This window comes from Nycticebus coucang, chromosome 3 (genome assembly GCF_027406575.1).
Source record: "Nycticebus coucang isolate mNycCou1 chromosome 3, mNycCou1.pri, whole genome shotgun sequence".
NCBI lineage: Eukaryota > Metazoa > Chordata > Mammalia > Primates > Lorisidae > Nycticebus > Nycticebus coucang.
This window is the reverse complement of record NC_069782.1, coordinates 132,053,980-132,076,908: the sequence shown is the minus strand read 5'-3', so window position 1 is coordinate 132,076,908 and position 22,929 is coordinate 132,053,980. Positions and strand designations below refer to the sequence as shown.

Genomic DNA, 22,929 nt, shown 5'->3' with positions numbered 1-22,929 from the left:
AGGAACAGGGTTATACAGAGTGAGGAGAAATTTCAGATGGAACAAAAATCCTCTTCTTCCCTTACAAACACTGAAAGCTCTATTTTGATCTCCTCTGAGGAAAACACTCTTTGAAGAAAAAGAGACAAGGAAGAGCCAAACAACTAACTCTGGAGAATTGTACGATGTTTCAAGGGGTTACACCCTCCTGGTGAAAGTTAACACTGATCTGAAGAAATGCATCAGGCACCACCTGTCCCAAGGGCCATTTCAGCTCTTAGGGACTCTTGGAGAAGCTAAGCTGGCCTTGGGGGCCTCTTGGTGGGGAGGGAGGGACAAGAGGACAAAGCAGCTCCGAAGGCAATGGTGTCTGCTCCACCTTTCGCACAATCCCATGCTCAGTATGCATTTTTTCTGGTTCCCTCTTGCCCAGTCACAAGTTCTTCAAATGGCTTATGCTCCAGTATCATAGCTTCTCACTATCAGGCCTGCTAATTAATTGCATGGGCTTTGAAGTCACCAGATCTGGCTCCAAACACTAGCTTTGCCAGTTACTTTATTAGCTGTGTGATCTTGGACAAGTTAACTCCTTGAATACCTCAAGCCCATTAATAAGGCAGAAATAACTGCCTTTAGAATCGTTTTGAGGGTAAAGTAAGACAACACAGCTAAGATGCGTAGACAAGACCTGGCACTGTAGAAACAGTCAACCTATAAAATACTGCTTTGATAAAATATTGGCTTGATCATCATCTTCTGTATCCTAACCCACAAAGTCCTCCTCTGAGGGTTTATAAAACTCCCCAAAGACACCAGCGTGGTCAGGAGGGGTGGTGGGTATGTGCAGACAAGTCCTTCCACAACACGGGACCTCCAGGAAAGCCACCCTTGTAACTCTAGAGACCCTGCAGCCTCTGGCTGGCTGGCTGCCCAGCCCAGTCCAGCTAGAGGCAAATTCTTTTTATGACCTGCCTAGAACTCCCACCTGGGCTAAAGTCGCTTCCATGGCATCCATGCAGGCAGGCTTCATGGTGCTTACCATACAGGACTAAAACTACTGATGTGCCTCTTCCTCTCTAGACCATTAGCTGTTCTAAAAGGGAAGCAAGTGGAAGGGATCTTAGTATTTCTATGCCTGGAACATGGCTCAACTCCTAAGTAAAGCCACACTTACCCTTAGACTGGAATCTGAATCCTGAACCCAACCCTTTAGTTAAACCCACTTTTCCCTCCTTCTCTTGCATTAAACCCTGGTTTTTGCCCCATCTGAAAACAGAAGAAACAGGAGAATGGGGGACTTCTTGAAATTCTTCTTCATCAAAACCATTGTTTTGTGCTTTGGGGCATTGGTACCATCTCCATCTGAACTTTGTCACTTGGGGCAATAGGGACAACCCATGCCATACTTCATTAGAAAAATGAGAAACTCAGTGAGCCAGAGTTGTAGGATATAATGGGGGGTGTGGGGGTAGCTACTGACCTGGCATCAAGGGTACGTGCACAGCCTCTGGGAAGCAGCCTATAAAAGCTGCACCCTTTTGCTTTTGGGCCACTCAGACATTAGCTTAAAGGCAGGAGGCATGTTCTCCCCAGTTCTTTCCTATGGTTGTAGAATGGAACTGTCCTGGCTCAGCACCCGTAGCTCAGTGGGTAGGGTACTGGCCACATATACTGGGGCTAGCAGTTTGAACTTGGCCTAAGCCTGATAAACAACAACTACAACAAAAACATAACCAGGCGTTGTAGCAGGTGTCTGTAGTCCCAGCTCCATGGGAGGGTGAGGCAAGAAAATCGTGTAGGCCCAAGAGTTTGAGGTTGCTGTGAGTTGTGACACCACTGCACTCTACTGGGGGGTGACAAAGGGAGACTCTGTCTCAAAAACAAACAAACCTAAAAAAGGTGCAACTGTCCCTACATGCTAATATGCCTCCAGTGGGGCTACCTGGAGGAGTCTAAAGATCTGGGCAGCAATTACTCCACTAGCATCACTGAGGGGGCCAGGAAAGTGTCCTCTGGCCCAGGTTCAACGACAGGGGCGAGGACATATCTAACACTGGCCTCTCAGAAACAACAGGGCTGACTGCTGGGCAAGCCCAGGGCAAGGACTCTCACTGCCAGCACACATGGGGCCACAGCCAACTAGTGAGCACTCCACTGGGGAGGCAGGAATTGCCTTCTGGAAGGGTGGCAATTAGCACATTATCTACTTTTCCCACCTGCAGGCCCCAAAGAGAAGTCTTTTTTTTTTTTTTTTGGTAGAGACAGAGTCTCACTTTATTGCCCTTGGTAGAGTGCTGTGCCATCACAGCTCACAGCAACCTCCAGCTCCTGGGCTTAGGCAATTATCTTGCCTCAGCCTCCCCAGTAGCTGCCCAAAGAGAAGTCTTGTTGGGTAGTGGTGTTCTCCTTCTTGGATAGAAGTACCAAGTTTTTCCTTTCCCTGGCCTTTAAGCAAAGATGTATATCTGATTCAAAGTCTCAAGAGGACAGTCTTAAGCAGAGGCTAAAATGAACAAAGAAACTCTCCTTGTTGTAGGCGAGAATGATTGGCTCACAATGATAGACAATGGCACATAGGAGGCTCCCTTACTACCCAAAAATCAGTCCTGAGACTTCCCAGCTGGCACTCAAGATCTTGAACTACCTCCCACTATTTTTTGAGAATCTCTGAATTTGTACCACTCATCTCAACCTGCCTTATAATAAATGTTAATCTATTTCACACAGGTTTATTTTGTCTTCCTAATGGTAAGTTCTAGTGAGCATCACTTCTTGGCCTTTTGGCTAAGATCAAGTATAAATTCCAGAGAGCAGGGCCTTCGTCTCACATATTTCTTTTGCATTATCCTTAGCATTTAACACAGTGCTTGTGCAACTTGATATATATTTATTTTGCATATTAAATTACAAGAGCAAGCACCTACCCCCATGTCTATCACATCAACAAGTGATCTCTCAGAGGGCTTGCTTCCTTTTTCTTTTTTTGAAGTCTCACTCTATTGCCCTGAGTAGAGCTCTGTGGCATCTTCATAGCTCACAGCAACCTCAAATTCTTGGGCTCAAGTGATCCTCCTGCCTCAGTCTCCCAACCATAATGCCTGGCTAGTCTTTCTGTTTTTTAGTAGAGCAGTCTCGCTGTTGCTCAGGCTGGTCTCAAACTCCTGAGCTCAGGCAATCTACCTGCCCTGGCCTCCCTGAGTGCTAGAATTATAGGCATGAGCCACCACACCCAGCCTGCTTGCTTCCTTTTAAATGTCATGTTTTCGCTATGGGGTATGTGACAGAACTTGTTTCTGTTTTTTGGGGTCTGCTTTTAACCTGTTTGTGGGACTTTGCAAAGTATTTTAAATATCAGACACAGGCCCTTGACATAGAGGGAGTTTTGGGGGGACAAACTCATGGAGGCAAAGTGTGGACTCAGCAGACTGGCCTTGGCCCGGTGATTTGTTTGGCCCAGGACCCTGTCCTCAACTGCTACATGACACCTTTCAGCTTCTGTGTGGAGAAGTGAAAAGTGCTTGTGGTTTAGGATCTTGAGGTGCAATTCCCTGAAGTCTGAGAAGAGAGGAACAAAGTACCATGAGAAAAAAAGAGCATCAGGAATTTTTGGATCAATTTTTATTTGGGTTTCTCACAGTGGTTAAAGCCACTCTGTCTTCAGAACAATCACAGCACAGGAAATGCGTCACTGGGACTGCCCAGAAAAGTCTGACCAGCTGAATCTTATTGCTTAAAATACACAAATCACAATAACTGACAAATGGTGATGTGCCTCATACAGGAATGTGTTAGCATTTGCAAATCTTCTGACTGTAGCACCAAACCCTCGACCAACCCCTTCCTTCTCATTCACCTGGAAAACCAGACTCCCGCAAATCTCCTTGGCCCCCTAACTCTTCCTTCCATCCTATTTCCATCTTTTTGAGCAGGGTAGCCTCTTCTGGCAGAGCCAGACTGTGCCCTCAGGAATCGAGGCCAGTTCTGCGGCTTGCATGTTCATCTCCTCGTGCCTTCAGGGTAGGATGCTGCAGTGAATCCAATGGTTAAACTCAGGCTGGTTCCCCACTTTAATTGGGGAAAGAAACTTGAGAGGGTCAGAGTTCATCCATTTGATAGTTAACTGAAGAAAGATTCATTTTGGTAAAACTTGTTCTCCTCTGAGACACTTCAGTGAGTTATTTGGATTTTCTTTTAAAAAGCTGGAAGGAAAGGCATCTGAGGACCGCTGACACACTCCGGCCAGCTCTGGCCACACACCAGCTTGCTTGTGTCAGCTGGATTCAGCAGAGGGAGGTAGGCCCTGCGGTGCCAGTGGGTGTCCGCCAAAACCTCCGCCTGGCAATTCTGGGTAGGGCTGATGTCTGGGCCACAGGTAGTGCAAGCTTGTCACTGAAGATCCAATCAAGCTTCTGTATGAAATTCCACTTTTGCCTTCTGTCCCAAGTGGTTGTGGACATCCCCGGAAGCTGATACCGAGGGCCAGGAGCAGCTGAGGGAGACAGATGGGTTCAGAGCACGTTTCCATTTGTAGGGAACACAGGCCTCTGAGTGTCCATGGAGCAATGTGCAAAGTGCAGTGATGAGCAGAGTAAAACCTCTACTTTGAGCACAGTATCTCTGGCAAACAAAGGGGGACTGCCATTGACAATGCTACTGAATACACCCGAGTACGCAGTCAGACATTTGTTCAGTAAACAGAAAATGCGTAAAATAAATTACCTTGAGAAGCCCATCTGTGCTCCAGACGTGTGGTCCACGTGAACAGAATGGCTGCCACTCAAAGTATCTTCACAGGAAAACAGGGCTCGGGGCTCACACACAATAGACACACACATACATGGGTCACCCAAAAAGTCACTGTGTATGGATTTCACTTTGTTCAACATGGATTTTGGTTTTGTGGAATCCAAATGCAGACGCTTGTTCACCTCACAGCCTTGGATTTGTCTGTTTTTGTATATATATAGATATCTATCTATCTATCTATCTATCTATATATTTTTTCTTCCTTTCTTACCATAATATTAATACCTGATCTCAATATCATCATTTAAGAGTGAGGAAAGAACCAAACTCTTCATATGAATAGGGCTGAATGGGGAATGTTAGTTTCGGCTGTTTGCTTTCTCCACTTAGATTATTCCTATCAAAGCTCAACTGGTTACCTAAAGCCAAACAACAGTCATAAGGATCCTGCAGGCCTTCAGGACAGCTGCATTCACCCTCCTATCTGGGTCACTTACACTCTACATAGGCTACAGAAAAATGAATTTCCCCACTCAAAAGTGGTAGAGACAAGGCGTGAAAACCACAGATATGTCAGGTATTTCTTCCAAGTGGTCAGTTTAAAACAAATAACCACCACCACCACAAAAGAGAAAGGAAAATTATTCAAAATCAAAGGCAAAATACTGTGTGAGAGAGCCAGGTTATGGGGCTGCCCTTCCTTAGAACCCACAGCTTCCTCAGTCACTTGTTCACATGGAACAGTGAGACATCAAGGCCAGCAGAGCATATGCTTTGCTGGTGCCGGGCACCTGTGGGCACAGGTTGGAAGGCAAAGATACAGAAAGCCGTACCTTTTTCACTGCCCCTGGGGCCTCCTGCTCACAGACATTCCAAAGAATAGTCCCCATCTAAGCCTTCACACAAAATATTCTCTTCTGGTTCAACTGCAGCTAGGATCTTTTAAGGCCAACTTGGGAAAGAGCTACAAACTTTCCTTTCCCAGAAGAGAATTCTTGGGTGCCCACTGGTAAAATTCCTGTTTTCAGCTGTGTTTTGTTGTTTTTAAAAGAAAAACCAAAGAGAAGGCAGAATAATTTTCTATACCTGAACCAGCCTACAGCCAGCTAGAGCCTGCTGGGAAGGGGCCCCTCAAGGATGCACAAAGTATTATCTATGTTGTCACCTGGAATCTGAGAGATCAACAAGCCTCCCACCAGTCTACCATACAACTGCCCATGAGCTCTCACTATTCTACATCTTATTAGCCCCATTCTGGCTCTGCAGACCTTGGCAGTCACAGGTAACAAATCCTGGGCCTCTGTGGGCTTTCTTCTTCACCTAAGAACAAGATGGGCTGCCTCTCCTGGACTGAGACACAGCAAAATTCTCTTAAACGAAAATCAGAGCATAAATCTACTCCATTATCTCAGGGCACAGTCCTAGCCTCCTTCCTTGGGGGTTTTAAAACACATATTTCTCTGACCCAAACAGGAAGGTGAGATATGACTTAAAAAAGAGGGTGTGGGAGTGGGTTTATGAGAAATGAGTCACAGAGCCAACTTCTCAGCCCTTCACAACACTGTGCTTTTGTGGGGGAAGAGGCATCTACCCCAAACTGTACCTGGAGATGTAGGGAAATGCAGGAGAGGAGAAAAAAAAAAAAAAGACAAAGTGGCTGTACCACCTTCTCTGAAAGTCACTTAATGCTTCTCTTGTGGTTCTCCCCAACCCTGGTTGCTTTGCCAAATTCTTGGGTACAGGCAGGGCCTGCTCTAGCTGGGGGAGCTGCTGCTCTGCGAGTTTGCAGAGTCCTGCTCATTGATGGTGTTCAGCAGCAGGCATGCAGGCGGCCGTGGCAGATGGGGGTGCCCAGGTTCTCGAGCCTGCTCCTCGGAGGGCTGGCAGAGGCCTTCCTCCTCGTCACCGGGAGGCCGCACATGGCAGCTATCACAGAAGTCCAGGGGCCCATCCAGAGCATCATCAATCAGTGTGTTGAACTCTTTGAGGTCATCATCATGGTGGCCTCGGTTGCACACACACACTTCAATGCCCGAGTCACCTGTAAAGCGGCGATGTCTCCCAGGGGTCTTGTCTTTGCTGTCAGGGAGTACACTGCCATGCTCAGAGCTGTAATCTTTCAGCAGCTCTTCCTTACATTCTGAATCTTTGTCCAGGAAAGTCCCTGGGTCCAGCTCCCCAAGACCAGCCACAGAGCCACTGGGCTCCATTCCAGGAGCTTTGGTGGCTGCTTGGTTGGCAGGCAGGTCAGAGGGCTCAGGGTCAGCAATGCTTGGGGGTCTTGTGCTGCTTCTGCTGGGTCCAGACAAGGGGCTGCTCTGTGCCCCTAAGGAACCCCTGGTAAGATCAGCGCCTGGGGGGCTGCCGCCTATAGGGCCACACTGTGGAGGCAGCTGTTGCTGCTGCTGGAGCTGGAAGGCACTGTATGGTGGGGGAGGAGTTGGAGGTCGGTTCACCACTTCCTCATAAGGAGGTAGTAAATAGTTTGGCAAAAACCCTAAAATGGGGAGGCAGGGAGGAGAAATTACTGCACTGGTAATTGTTCTAGGATAGACAGCAAAGCTGGCACTAAACACATGCATTATTTCTTCCCACCCAGCATACCCACCAAGTGACAGCTATAGCTCTTGGCTGTGAGAAGGGGAGAGGGCTGTGAGCAGTTCTGCAGAGAAAGAGGGACAGTATGGGAGTGACCTGATTTGGCTTCTTGAAATCTGAGAGTCCCTAAAGCTGATTCACAGGGAAGGACTTCCTACCTATTTGAAGTTAAGACAGAGGATGGCCAAGAAATAACTTCTGCCTGGAACAAACCTGTCTTCACATGCACACAAGTCTCAAATTTCTTGCTCAGACTGTGTCTTCTACCTAAATCTCATAGGCCTCAGGTCAAGGACCCTAAGTAAGACTTCCTGAACACTTTTCTTTCCTTTCCCTACCCTTCCAGATATGCCAGGAAGGTCATGTTCTGAGAGGTCAGAAATTTGTGTTGTCTCTCACTCTAGTGCAGCTGGAGGTAGTCTGGAAAGACAAACCAAGCTTTGTCTTGACTAAGATCAAGAACACATAGGCTCAGTGCCCGTAGCACAGTGGTGAGGGTACAAGCCACATACACCGAGGGTGGTAGGTTTGAACCTGACCTGGACAAGCTGAACAACAATGACAATAGCAACAAAAAATAGCTGGGTGTTGTGGCGGCACCTGTAGTCCCAGCTACTTGGGAAGCTGAGGCAAGAGAATCACTTAAGCCCAAGAGTTTGAGGTTGCTGTGAGCTGAGACGCCATGACACTCTCCTGAGGGCGACAGGCCTATCTTTTGAATGTGCTGAATGCCTTGAGGCACAGGTAATCTAGTAATAATAATAATTACTAGCATTTATTGAGCATTACTATATGCCAGGCACTGTGCTAAGCATTTAACTCTTCTAGATGTGGAATTCAAAAAATTGTGAATGTTTTATTTTATAGAATACACTGCAGAATGGCTTTGGACAAACTGCACAACCAGGCCCTTACTGATCATTGGAGAGGCTATAAAGAATAAGGCCCAGGGAAGTCTGGGGAGTGCCCTGCAGTGGCTCACCACGTTGCTGGTTCTCAAGAAGTCCTAATGCCACCCCTGATATGGCAGCTTCTGCTCAGGCACATCACATGTCAGTGAGGAAAATGAGAAAAATTCAGGCCACTAAACTCCAAATCTCAATTCACTTACACTACATACTAGCTGCCTAAAAAAAAAAAAAAAAATCTGTAAAGGGCCAAAGATCTGGCCAGAATCCAGCTGCTGTGAGCTCTGCAATGGCCCAGATGCTTCAGGGACCTGCATCCATAGCTCCTGCTCCTGGTGCTGAAGGCAAGCCTCCTTATTCCTGTGCTTTTGGGACCTGCTCTATGTGGAGGGAAGTAGGCAAACTCCCATGCTCACACTATACAGTCTAAGCCCTGGGCCTGAGCTCCTGAGGGTGAGGTATGATGGCTTTGGGCATACATACTGAAATAAAATGGCAGCGCTGAGTAATTGTGGGCTTCCCGGTAGGCGATCAGGTTGATTTCATGTTGCCGCTGCTGAGCCTGAAGGCGGTGCTTGGCTCGACGGTGGTGGCAGACGCAGCAGCAACTGAGGAGGATGATGATGGTCCACACCAGCCAGAACCCTGGTTGGGGGGGAGAGGCCAGACAGAGAGGCATGTATACACAGTGAGTACCAGCCAGAGAGGCGGCTCTCAGGACAAGGCGGTCTAGGACAGTGCTCACATGGTTGAAGCTAGCCCTGGTTACCCTCGCCCAGTTAATTTGCATTTAAGCCATGTGTTCAATTTTCACAAATGTCTGCACGAGATTAAAAGTCACATGGGATGGAAGAGAGTAGGAATGTAAGAATAACAACAGCAAAGGAGGCCGCTCACTCCATGAACCCTGAGGGAAGGATGTGTGCTGAGGCGTCTCTTTAGCACCATCGATCAGTCCTCTTGTATTTTAGGTTTGGCGGGTATTAAATATGCTTGCCTTTTTGGACAGTATCCTTTTCCTCTCTTAACAGATCTCTGAGAAAATGCTTCAGACTTTATTGGTGCCCATCTCCTGTACCTCCAACTTAGAAGATTAGCAATTGTAAGGGACCTCAGAAGCCTCCTGTTTAGGATTCCCCAACATCTCCAAAAAGATCAGAGGCTTTCCTCAACTGTGTATGCCTCTATGATACAAGAATCAGTAAAGTTAGAGGTGGAAACATTCTAATTGCCTGAGGTCTATCTCTTCCGTTGAGAGTGAAAATTACTTCCTCTGCTCTCAATATAATCCTGATGTGGTATAATTCCATCTCCCACGGCCACAATTTACTCCCACCTCCCTGTGGCCTGCCTGCACTTACATTAGACTCAGGGCATACAGCAGCCTTGCTCTCTTCCTCTCTGCTCCAGGAAAAGGTAGAGGAAGAAGGTAAAGGCCTAGCCCTCTCATTTTCCACTATGCTGTCTTTTGGATCATACTTGGAAAATCTCACCAAAACTCAATATACTTTCTTTCCAATTTTCAAATGTATGCAGAAAAGACTTTTAAATGTATGTGCTTTTAATTAATGAGCAATTTTGTTTTAAACACACACACACACACACACACACGGGTGGGGGGGTGAAGAATGAAAGGAAAAACAAAAAAATAATGATACCTTTAAGGAGAATTATGAGAAATTTAAATTTTCTTCTTTCTCATAATTCAATTCTTTTCTTTTATCTTTCTTTCCTTTCCTTTTCTTTTCCTTCCTTCTTTCTCTCTCTCTTCTTTTTTTTTTAAGAGACAAGGTCTTAGCCTATCATCCTAGCACTCTGGGAAGCTGAGGCGGGTAGATTACTTGAGCTCAAGAGTTTGAGCAAGAGTGAGATCCTTTCTATTAAAAATAGAAAATTTATAGCCGGGTGCTGTGGCAGGTGCCTGTAGTCCCAGCTACTCGGGAGGCTGAGGCAAGAGAATCGCTTAAGCCCAGGAGCTGGAGGTTGCTGTGAGCTGTGTGAGGCCACAGCACTCTACCAAGGGCCATAAAGTGAGACTCTGACTCTACAAAAAAAAAAAAAAAAAATAGAAAATTTAGGCCAGGCATAGTGGCTCATGCCTGTAATCCCAGCACTCTAAGAGACTGAGGCAGGCAGATCGTCTGAGCTTACAGGTTCAGGACCAGCCTGAGCTAAAGCGAGACCTTATGTCTAACAACGACAACAACAACAATATATATATGGCATTGTAGCAGGTGCTTGTAGTCCCAGCTCCTCAGGAGGCTGAGGCAAGAGAATCGCTTGAGCCCAAGAGTCTGAGGTTGCTGTGAGCTATGACACCATGGCACTCCACCAGGGGTGACAAAGTGAGATTGTCTCCAAAAAAATAAATAAACATATAGTAAATTTATCTGTGTGTGGTAGTCGGCATCTGTAATCCCAGCTACTCAGGAGGTTGAGATAAGAGGATCACTTAAGCCCAATAGTTCAAGGTTGCTGTGAGCTACGATGGTGCCACAGCATTCAACCCCAGGGTGACAGAGTAAGATTCTGTCTCAAAAAAACAAAAACAAAAAACAAGACAGGTCTTGCTCTGTTGCCCAGGTTGGAGTACAGTGGCACAATTACTGCTTACTGCAACTTAAAACTCCTGGGCTCAAGTGACTCTCCTACCTTACTTTCCAAGTAGCTGGGAATACAGATGTATACTACTATGCTGGGGCTAATTAAAAAAAATTTTTTTTTAAGTTCAAAAACAGCAACTTTATTATGTAATAGACTAAAACTATTGAATACTAGCTCAAAAAGCTAGATTGTACAATAGAATACTTAGAAAATTCCATTTCTTATGGTCTCTTAAGTTATCTACTTGAAAAATGAGGATCTATAAATATAGAAATGGAGAGCTTTATTCCTGCATATCACATATAATCCATACTCAGGGGTGGAAATGAATGTTGAAATGTATTACAACTAGGTCCCAGAAGGTAAATCAGGGGCATGAAGACACTCAAATGCATAGCAGTCCATAGTTGGTCTCTCAGGAGGAATATTGTTAGGTCTGTTGCCCAATTAAAGCTGTAGTGAGGGAGTCTGGTGTTGATGACTTGCAATTGTCTTACTGATGCTCATGTCAAAAGCCAGTGCTTGTTTCGCATTTATATGCACCTCATTCTTTCCTCAGACCTCTAATTTCAGAGTAGGGTTGAAGAGGGCTAAGATTCCCTCTCAGATCTATTCTTGGGCTCCAGACAAGATGCTAGACCTGGAACATCACTTCCATACTGGCTTTGCAGAGGGACATATTTCATCCCATCGTATCAGGAGTAAGGTCCTTTGAGCTGAGCATCCGGAGTAAGAAAAAAAAAAAAAAAATTTTTTTTTTTGAGGCAGAGTCTCAAGCTGTTACCCTGGGTAGAGTGCCGTCACAATTCACAGCAACTTCCAATTCTTGGGCTCAAGCTATTCTCTTGCCTCAGCCTCCCAAGTAGCTGGGACTACAGACGTCCTCCACAACACCTGGCTGCATTTTTGCTGTTGCGGTTATCATTATTGTTTTAGCTGGCCCGGGCTGGGTTTGAACCTGCCAGGCTCGGTGTATGTGGCCAGCACCCTATCCACTGAGCTATAGGCACCACCCAAATTTTTTAATTTTTTTAAGAAACAGGACCTTGCTAGCCTGGGCTCAGTGATCCTCAGCCTCCTAAGCAGCTGGGATTATAGACACAGCCACTGTCTGAGTCTTCTTTCAAATTATAAAACTAGAAACAAGTTTAAAACAAATTTTTTTTTTTTTTTTTTTTTTTGCTGGGGCTGGGTTTGAACCCGCCACCTCCGGCATATGGGACCGGTGCCCTACTCCTTGAGCCACAGGCGCCGCCCTTTTTTTTTTGACATGGAGTCTCATTCCATCACCCTTGGTAGAGCGCCATGGCATCACACAGCTCACAGCAACCTCCAACTCCTGGGCTTAGGCGATTCTCTTGCTCCCGCCTCCCAAGTAGCTGGGATTACAGGCACCCACCACAAAGCCTGGCTATTTTTTTTAGTTATTGCAATTTGTCTGGGGCCAGGTTTGAACCCGCCACTCTCGGTATATGGGGCCAGCACCCTACCCACGGAGCCACAGGCGCCACCCAAAACAAATTAAATTTTAAAAATATCTGTGACTGGCGGCGCCTGTGGCTCAGTGAGTAGGGCGCCGGCCCCATATGCTGAGGGTGGCGGGTTCAAACCCAGCCCCGGCCAAACTACAACAAAAAAAAAATAGCCGGGTGCTATGGCGGGCGCCTGTAGTCCCAGCTACTCGGGCGGCTGAGGCAAGAGAATCGCTTAAGCCCAGGAGCTGGAGGTTGCTGTGAGCTGGGTGATGCCACGGCACTCTACCGAGGGCCATAAAGTGAGACTCTGTCTCTAAAAAAAAAAAAAAAAAAAAATCTGTGACTAATTTTATTTTTGCTAGCTTTTATATTAAAAATTAACAAACCAGGGCGGCGCCTGTGGCTCAGTCGGTAGGGCGCCAGCCCCATATACCGAGGGTAGCGGGTTCAAACCCGGCCCCGGCCAAAACTGCAACCAAAAAATAGCCGGGCGTTGTGGCGGGCGCCTGTAGTCCCAGCTACTCGGGAGGCTGAGGCAAGAGAATCACTTGGGCCCAGGAGTTGGAGGTTGCTGTGAGCTGGGTGAGGCCACGGCACTCTTCCGAGGGCTATAAAGTGAGACTCTGTCTCTACAAAAAAAAAAAAATTAACAAACCAATTTCTGGATAGGCTTTTTAAATTCCTCTAAGAATGTAGCCATACAATGAAATAGTATCATTTTAAAAATTATTCATAGAATATTTTTTGGCATATAAAGAGCTTCTGATAGTAAAGAAAAATTACACAATATGAAATATGATCCAAGGGTTGTGCCTGTGGCTCAATGGGTAGGGTGCTAGCCCCATATACTGAGGGTGGCAGGTTCAAAGCCAGCCCCAGCCAAACTGCAACAAAAAAATAGACGGGCGTTGTGGCGGGCTCCTGTAGTCCTAGCTACTTGGGAGGCTGAGGCAAGAGAATCGCCTAAGCCCAGGAGTTGGAGGTTGCTGTGAGATGTGTGAGGCCACAGTACTCTACCAAGGACAATAAAGTGAGAAAAAAAGAAATATGATCCAAATTTTTGCTTAAAAAAGTACACGTGGACAGAAAAAGGAAAGGGATGATCAGGAATTTAATCATCTGGTTAGCAGGACAGATTTTCTGATACCAGCTCTTTCATTTTTTGCTTTTCTATATTTCCTAATTTTTCTAAAATGAACTTCTTCATAGTAGAGGGAAGATTGTTTTCTCAAAAAGTTTATCTGAGGAATAATTTTAAAGTACAATATTAAAGGAGAATATATTATTGTTTATTTGTTGTCTATTCCTGAATAACTTCCATTTTTCTCCATTATAAATACCATGTATATGTTTTGTCATCAATTACCACAAATTTGTGTTTAGAATTTTTCAAGTATTTCCATATGTATTTCTTGTCGGAAGTTAAACCACGTTAATATTGTTTGAAAAAAGGGGGAAAAAAAGCTTGGCGCCTGTAGCTCAGAGGCTAGGACGCCAGTCATATACACGGAGCTGGCAGGTTCAAATCCAGCCCAGGCCTGCCAAACAACAATGACAACTACAACCAAAAAATAGCCAGGCATTGTGGCAGGCGTCCTGTAGTCCCAGCTACTTGGGAGGCTGAGGTAAGAAAATCGCTTAAGCCCAAAAAAGAGTTTGTGGTTGTTGTGAGCTATGATGTCACAGCACTCCACTGAGGGCGACATAGTGAGACTGTTTCAAAAAAAAAAGAAAAAAGGGCTTGGCGCCTGTGGCTCAAGCGGCTAAGGCACCAGCCACATACACCTGAGCTGTCGGGTTTGAATCCAGCCCCGGCCCGCCAAACAACAATGACAACTGCAAACAAAAAATAGCCAGGTGTTGTGGCAGGCGCCTGTAGTCCCAGCTACTTGGGAGGCAGGGGCAGGAGAATCACTTGAGCCCAGGAATTGGAGGTTGCTGTGAGCTGTGATAGTACAGCACTCTACCCAGGGTGACAGCTTGAGGCTGTCTCAAAAAAAAAAAAAAAAAAAAAAAAAGAAAAAAGGAAGAAAAAAATGTCTCCCTGTCCCCTAAACAGACTTGTAAATGAATAAATTCCTAACTTTTTTTCCTCGCTATTTGAACACATACAATATTCTAAAAGATGCCAGTGGTGCTCAGGGTATAGTGTAGAAAGAGCAATGGCTCTTTCTCTGTTCCCCTGGGATTTCCTTACTGAATCACCCTACAAAACTGCCTTCTACCAAGCAAGATGGGATGGTAACATGGCCTCCCAGCCCTGGCAGGCTGGCAACACTGACCCAGGGCACCAATTGCTTTCAGAAGACATCATGGTTCAACCAAACTTTCATGTTGGGGCCTTGTAACAAGAAAACAGGCAAAGGATAACAGACAGAGGGTTTTTCCCTTTTACTCATCCGTGGATAGAAAAAAACATGTTCCTAATCAGAGAACATAAATTGAATTTAGAAGTCTCCCTTTTGGTCCTGCCCAGGGTCACGAATGAAACTTGCATAAACTTAACTTCCATTTCCTTCCTTATGAGCACTGGCCAATTTAAGACTAGACACTAGCAGAGAAACCCTCAGGGAATGTTACAGAGGCCAGGAAGGAGCCACAGAGTGAGCTGGCTACCTGACACAGTCCTGTCACATCTCCTGGATGGGGGTGGACACATGTATCTGGGAGTCAAATCTAAACAATTTTGGACTTATCTACTTTTCTCTTACTTCCTCAGTGCAATCTCACAATGCATGATACTGTTGTGTTACTTTATAATTTTATTCTATTTATTTATTTTGGGGGCAGAGTCTCACTCTGTTTCCCTGGGTAGAGAGCTGTTGTGTTATCATAGCTGACAGCAACCTCAAACTTCTAGGTCCAAGCAATCCTCTTGCCTCAGCCTCCTGAGTAGCTGGGACTGAAGCACCTGCCGCAATGACTGGCTAATTTTTTCTGTTTTTAGTAGAGAGGTGGTCTCGCTCTTGCTCAGTCTAGTCTCGAACTCCTGAACTCAAGCAATCCACTTGCCTCAGCCTCTCAGGGTGCTAAGATTACAGGTGTGAGCCGCTGCACCCGGCGTACTTTATAATTTTAGAAGTAAATCCTTCCACTAGATAATCCAACTCTATTATTACCCTCCCAAGACATTTTTTCCAATAACTGTTTACCTAAAGATAAACCAACTTCTGAGCGGCGCCTATGGCTCAGTGAGTAGGGCGCTGGCCCCATATACCTACCGAGGGTGGCAGGTTCAAACCTGGCCCCCGCCAAACTGCAAGAACAACAAAAATAGCCGGGCATTGTGGCAGGCGCCTGTAGTCCCAGCTACTTGGAGGCTGAGGCAAGAGAACCGCCTAAGCCCAAGAGGTTGCTGTGAGCTGTAATGCCACAGGTACTCTACTGAGGGCAGCAGAATGAGACTCTGTCTGTAAAACAAACAAACAAAAAACAACCAACTTCTAACTTTTATGCTGCAATATATATGATTTAAGACAGTATTTCTCAGCTTTTATAACCTTTTGTAAACTCATGCTTTTAATAAAAAAAAAAAAATTCATCCATTGGTTTTCATGCTCACCAAGTAGTTCTAGTTCTTCCCTTCTGGGCACATGGTGGGCATGAACTTCCAGATCCCTTTATGATTGGTGAGTCCTTGGGACTAACTGTAACTAAAGCACTGGGATTGGAAGTGCTACATGTCACTCAGAGGCCAGAATATTTGCTGATGTGAAACTCTCCATTAATTTTCCCTTCTATCATTGACAACACCCCACATGGCGACTTCAGGTTAGTCTGGATTTCAGACAGTGATGAAGTGGAAACAAAACTCCCATCTAGGGCAGCACCCATAGCTGGGACTACCGGTGCCCGCCACAACGCCTGGCTATTTTTAGAGATGGGGGTCTCACTCTTGAACTCCTGAGCTTAAGCAATCCACCCACCTTGGCCTCCTAGAGTGCTTGGTTTGCAGGCGTGAGCCATGGCACCCAGCCTTATGTTTACTAAAATTCTATGAGCCCCTCTGCTGTTTCATTTGATATTATGGATAGAAAAACTATCCCTACCATATACCAGCTTATGTGATATTAAATTAGTCTCAAACTGAGTTCTGCTTTCTTCATTTCTAACATAGGATCATTTATTTATGTGAGTCAAAACTCTGGGAAAACTTACCTGGGAGCAGAATGGTACTAGTGGCATAGTGGAGTGTTAGTACAGGTACAGAAAAGACCCATAGCGAGCGGGTCTCACTCAATGGGAAGTAAGGCAAAAGACATTCTACCCTGTTTCTCCAAAAATAAAACATCCTCCGAAAATAAGACCTACTTACAGGAAAGATAAGATGTCCCCTGAAAATAAGACCTAGCACATCTTTGGGAGCACATCTTAAAATAAGAGGAAACAGGGTAGGTGGATATGCTGGCTCACACCCTTAATCCTAGCACTTTGGGAGGCCAAAGTGGATCACTTGAGGCTAGGAATTTGAGATCACCCTGAGCAACAGAGAGACTCTGTCTCTACAAAAAAATGTAAAGATTGGCCAGGCATGGTGGTGGCACATGCCTATAGTTCCAACTATTTGGGAGGCTGAGGTAGAAGGATCACTGGAACCCAAAGTTTGAGGTTGCTGTGAGCTAGACTGATGACACTCTGTCTCCAAAAAAAAGAAAAAGAAAAAAAAAATTTTTTTAATCTAGCCCCTCACGAATCTGATTCTTTTGGGAACCTGCTAGTCAGAGTCATGTCCCAACAATTTTTAAAGGGAGAATATTCAGAACAGTCTTTATAGAGTTACACAAAATTTTAATCATTTCAAAAACAAGAAAGAAAGCTTAGAAAAACTAAAACCTGGGCAGCAACTGTGACTCAATGAGTAGGGTGCGGGCCCCATATACCGAGGGTGGCAGGTTCAAACCGGGCCCCAGCCAAACTGCAGTAACAACAAAAAAAAAATAGCTGGGGGTTGTGGCGGGCATCTGTAATCCCAGCTACTCGGGAGGTTGAGGCAAGAGAATTGCCTAAGCCCAAGAGCTGGAGGTTGCTGTGAGCTGTGATGCTACAGCACTCTACCAAAGGCAACAAAATGAGACTCTGTCTCAAAAAAAAAAAAAGAGAAAGAAAACTAAACTAAAATCTAATAAAAGACAGACAGAGAAATACAGAAATACCACCCTGACTCCCTGCACACCCCCCTCCAACCTACCCAGAGACTACATTCCTCAATGACAACTTCAAAAAGCTGAGGGGAGCATTTGTCATGCTAAGCAAAATGGAAAACATGTTTGCAAAATGGAAAACATGTTTTTAAAAACAATTACGGTCCAAAGTAGGAACTGAGTCATGTGCCCCAGAGTTCACTAAAACTTGGGAAAACACCACTCCTCAACCGGCAGGAAATTCCCCATCAAGAAGCCAAAGAACACAGTAAATTCAGCTCTCCTTCTATCCCAGGGGTTGGTGGGTAACTTCCCTGGCCCTCTACAGCCCTCGGCAGGAGCTCCTACCACCGCCACTGTGAAAAGGGCCTGAATTTGAGAAATGAAGACTTTGGAGACTTGCAACTTCATCTGAAAGACTGCCACCTTTCTACAAAGCATGACTGCAGATATGGAAAAGAAGAGCCAGATGGCCTGGGTTTAAAGCCCAACTTGAATAACTATATCCTAGCTTTGTGACCTTAATCATTTTGGTTTTACTTCCCTCGTGTGTAAAATAGGGAGAATAAAGAAAGGTCTTTAATGTATCTGGTCCTTATGAGGACTAAATGAGTTAATATAGTAGTATACTCAGAACTGTGCCTGATGTACGGATGGCAAGCTCTCTAGCTTATGATTTGTTATTAGTATTCTTTTTGCTTTCTTTCTCTCTTTTTGCGGTTTTTGGCCAGGGCTGGGTTTAAACCCGCTACCTCTGGTATGTGGGGCCAGCACCCCCGGCCTTTGAGCCACAGGTGCTGCCCATTATCATTCTTAATGTTATAGGCACAACCACAGACCAGAAGGGCTTCCTTTTCAATTTCCCTTTTAATTCCCAAAAAGTATTCCATAAAGAAACACAGGAACAAGTCCAAAGTCTGTTTCTAGGTTTTGTTTTTTTGCAAAATTCATTGAAAATTCAGACAACTCCTATTTACTGAGCCCCTGCCAACAATGGATATCTTAAGACAAACTAAAAGAAACCAAAAAATCAGGTGAAAAATAAGCTGGGCATTACTGATTGGATTTGCTAACAGCCTGTTTCATTATCATTTCAGGGAAATTCCACTGTCAAGAAACATGCCCCTCTCCTCACTAAAGCCCAAATTATCTCAAGGGCATAAATTCTCAACTTTGACTACTCCCTAGAAAATGTAGCTTGGTGAGTGGAAATGTAGCTCTGGGATGAGAACCTAGAGATCTGGCTTTAGGATTTTTGGCCTTGATCATGTTCCTGGACTCCCCTGGGTCCTGGTTTCTCCTTTGCTCTATTTGATCTATGAACAGTTATCATCTCAAGTAGAAATTAAACACATATATAGAAGTTTCTTCATTTGGCATTTAAGACCTTCTGTAACCTGGGCCCCTCCCTCACTCTCCCAGCCTGGTGCTTAGAGTCCAGGAAGGGCAGCAGTGGCTTTGGAGTGAGGCTGACCCTACTACTTCTCAGTGGTAGTCCACAGAGCACTTCTTTGTTGCCTTAAGCTGGTGAAATTGGGATGACACCTATTCTTAGCAGGTGGTTACCGGGATGAAATGAGAATATGCAGGTGAAGACCCTATTTAGTGCCTGGCAATTGGGAGAGGTCTATCCACAGCAGCATCATCGACTCCCATTTTTTCCTAGGCAAGCCCCATGGCCCCAGGGGAACAGTTAACTAGATGAATACTGTTCTTTTGCACAGGGCTTTAGCTTATGGTGTACCTCAGTCTTAGAATTCCTTCTACTCTTCTTGGCATGTGTAAATGCTATCCACCTTTTAAGACCCTCCCCAAATACCACCTCTTCCATGCAGCTTTCCCTATGTCTTATCCAGCCAAAGCAGAATTCCCCTTTTGAACAAGCATAGCATTTGGTCTTATCTCCTCTCTCTGCTGATTACCTTCTGATGGCAAGAACTTGTCTCCCCTACAGTTTCTATAACAAGAGAGGCCGCAGCATCAACTAGGAACTTGTTAAAATTGCAAATTTTCAGGTCCACCTCAGACCTAGTAAATCAAAAACTCTGGGGTTTGGCGCCTGTAGCTCAGCAGCCAGGGCGCCAGCCACATACACCAGAGCTGGCAGGTTTGAATCCAGCTCGGGGCCTGCCAAACAACAATGACAACTATAACCAAGAAATAGCTGGGCGTTGTGGTGGGTGCCTGTAGTCCCAGCTACTTGGGAGGCTGAGGTAAGAGAATCGCTTAAGGGGGCAGCCCCTGAGGCTTAGTGGGTAGGGCACTGGGCCCATATACCTAGGGTGGCGGTTTCGAACCCAGCCCTGGCCAAACTGCAACAAAAAATAGCTGGGTGTTGTGGCGGGCACCTGCAGTCCCAGCTACTCGGGAGGCTGAGGGAAGAGAATCACCTAAGCCCAGGAGTTGGAGGTTGCTGTGAGCTGTGACGCCAAAGCACTCTACTGAAGGCCATAAAGTGAGACTCTGTCTCTAAAAAAAAAAAAGAGAGAGAGAGAGAGAAAATCGCTCAAGCCCAAGAATTGGAGGTTGCTGTGAGCTGTAGCATCACAGCACTCTGCCGAGGGAGATACAGGGAGACTCTGTCTCCAAAAAAAAAAAAAAACAAAACCCAAAACTCTGGGAAGAGGGCCCAGAAATATGTTTTAATAACCCTCCAGGAAATTCTGATGTCCACCAACTTTCAAGACCACTGGAACATGTGTTTACTGAATTAACATATGATGGAATGTTGAATGAAGTACAAATGCTATAAAAACGCCTGGAGATCACAATAGCCACGACCAGGTCCTTTCACCCCTAAATACACCACCTATAAAACAGATCTTCAGTTCTCGCATGCAGAGGTAGGTTATGACAGACTGAAGAGACACGGGGAGAGGGTTGCTGGCCAAGGTTCAGGTCTGCGTGTGCTTGTGTATCTGTGTAAAATGTGTGTGTGACAATCCTTGGCACACAGGAAAATTCAGCTTAGTAGAAAAAGGAAAGCCATCTTCTCCCCTGACGCCGTTCCTGTGGTCAACTATAGTTTAGTTTAGCAGTTACCTCCTTGTCTGACAAAAACCCTGCCAAGGATTTCCTGGCTGAGGATTTTTTTCCTTCCAAAGGAAGAGGGATGGGAAACCAACCAAAAGCCTGTTACTTTTCCACTTCAGGCAAAGTTGAGAGGCAATTAGAGGAAATATGGTTTAAAGCAACAAAACATGCAGTTTTGATGAGAACTTCAGAGGTTCATTTCAACACTCAACCTCCATCCTTTTTTTTTGAGATGAGTCTCACTATGTCACCCTCAGAGTGCCGGGGCATCACACCTCATAGCAACCTCAAACTCTTGAGAATTAAGCAATTCTCTTGCCTCAGCCTCCCAAGTAGCTGGGACTACAGGCACACATCACAACACCGGGCTATTTTTTTGTTGTAGTTACCATTGTTGTTTAGTAGGCCCGGGCTAAACAACCCGCCAGCTCCACTGTATGTGGCCAGCACCTTAACCACTAAGCTATGGGCACTGAGCCTCAACCTCCCTCCTTACACATCAGGCAGAAGTCCTGACCCTAAGAAGGAGGAAAACAAAGGAATTCCTGAGATACACAATGGGCATCTTCTGACCAAGAAGTCACTTCTAGGCACAGCCAGAAAGGACATGTTGCTTCTATAATCGCTAACCCTTCAGAACTTGGAAAGCATGTGCTGACTTGTATAATTGAGAGTCTTTTCTCCACCTTGACATGGGTCTCTGGCCTCTTTTCTCCAACTGACCATACCAGGACAGAGTATTAGCCTGCCGTGCAATTCTTCCTCTGATTTTCTTGACGCACCTGGTTCCTAGACTACTGCCCTGCCATCTGGGTCTCCCTATCTGCCTCCACCCTGACTCCTACCCCTGGCTTTTGGTGACCCAATTCTGGTAGCTACTGATTCTGTTCTGCCAAAGGCTCAGAAGACTCTGTCGATCTGAGATGGGGCTATCAGCAACTCTGTTTCTTTTTGCGACTGATGCCTGCCTGGGCCAGGCCCCCAAAAAACAAACTGTAGCTCTGTGGGTGGGAAGGAGAATTTGAACCCTGTGGTTATCTGCATTTTAAAACATTTAAACACAGGCCATCCACCTGGTTGGCACTTTGAATCCTTCATAAGTTTCTCGGCCCCATCCCTTCTAAAATAGAAACAATAACTCTGTGTCTTCCTTCACTGCTTATAGATATGGAGGTCTGGTGGGGACATCTTGAGCCTTGTCCCCTCCTGTGATGGACTGCCCCTGGAATTCCTTCCAAAGGGAGATGAGCCAGTCCTTGGTTTTTGAAAGGAAAAAGGAGGGGTGAGACAGAGGTCCTATTTAGAAGAACCGGTCCTGCTGGTACAAGACACAATTAACTGCATTTCAGGAGACACTTCCCAGCAAAGAGCCTAATTTCCTTTCTGGCCCAAACAATAGCCCTCTGGCTGCTTTCTTACCACAACACTGATGTAGGAGGAATGGGGAGATGAGAAGGGGAAAAGGCATGACTGTGATAATCAGGGCTTGGTTTCACAAATAAGCCCAAAGTCTGTTTCCAAATGGAGGCAATGATGGGGGCTGAGAATTATCTGAGGAAAAAATCTCTCAGGAGACTATTGTAAGAACGACTGCAGTGTCAGTCACCTGGGGCCTCTCTGCCCTAAGCACGTCCCCAATCTCTCATTCTTTGTCCAGCTGCCTATACTGTCTCATCTGAGTTCCAGTCAGGTCAGAGTACAAAGTGCGTTAGTTGAAGCAACCCTGGGTCACTCCCTAAAGACCACAACAATGTCACCATTGTTGTGCAACCCTGGAAGATTCAAGTGGTCCTGGCCTCAACCAAACCAGTGGTGAGACAGGGATTATCTCCACATGGCATTTAGCTGACAAGGACAGATTAGACACCCTGGGGAAGCCCCCAGATGCTTCAACTTGAGAAGTGGGGAAGAACAAAAGGACCTGAATCTCAAGACCCTCTTTCTCTTGGAGTGTTTCACAGGCAGGAACCCAGGGAAAAATTCTTCCTGTAAGAGGGATCCTCTGAAACATGCAGCTAGCTCTGTAAGGCTGTATGGGGAATTCTGGAAGCCCCTGGCATTATGGCTATCTAGAGCTCACCCTGCCATTCACAGTAGCTTGGCTTACAGCTTCTCTTTGCAAAGACAGTGAGCCTGGGCTTCTGGGCGGGCCCAAGGGAGGATCTAAGTTGTTGTAAGCTACTCAGCACAAAATGCAGAGGATGTCAAGGAGAATCCCAGACAGAAGCTTCTGCTGCAGACCTGGTTCAGACCATATTCTCACATCTTCAGCCCATGGTGTCCAAAAGTACCAGAATTCTCCCCCTTTACAAGCAAGCCCTTTTGAAACCTATTAACAGATTCTGTTCACCAAAAGTATCTCCGAGATGATCAGAGCAGGGCTAAACAGGCCCTGGCTTCCCATGCAGCAGAAGTAATAACTGGGATCCTGGAACACCAAGAAAC

At 45.7% G+C, this 22,929-nt stretch overlaps 1 protein-coding gene across 4 annotated transcripts in view; it reads right to left on the bottom strand.

Annotated features, from left to right (window-relative positions):
• Positions 1-3,582: 3,582 nt before the first annotated feature.
• The window catches only part of WBP1L (WW domain binding protein 1 like), a 91,851-nt gene continuing 72,504 nt past the window's right edge, over positions 3,583-22,929 (bottom strand). For all 4 annotated transcript variants that reach the window (XM_053583083.1, XM_053583084.1, XM_053583086.1 and 1 more), the window contains 2 exons: positions 8,715-8,876; positions 3,583-7,222 (listed from right to left, as the gene is read on the bottom strand). In XM_053583083.1, coding sequence (XP_053439058.1) covers positions 6,480-7,222; positions 8,715-8,876 — 905 coding nt within the window. In that variant the 3' untranslated portion in view covers positions 3,583-6,479. The remainder of the gene's footprint in view (positions 7,223-8,714; positions 8,877-22,929) is intronic.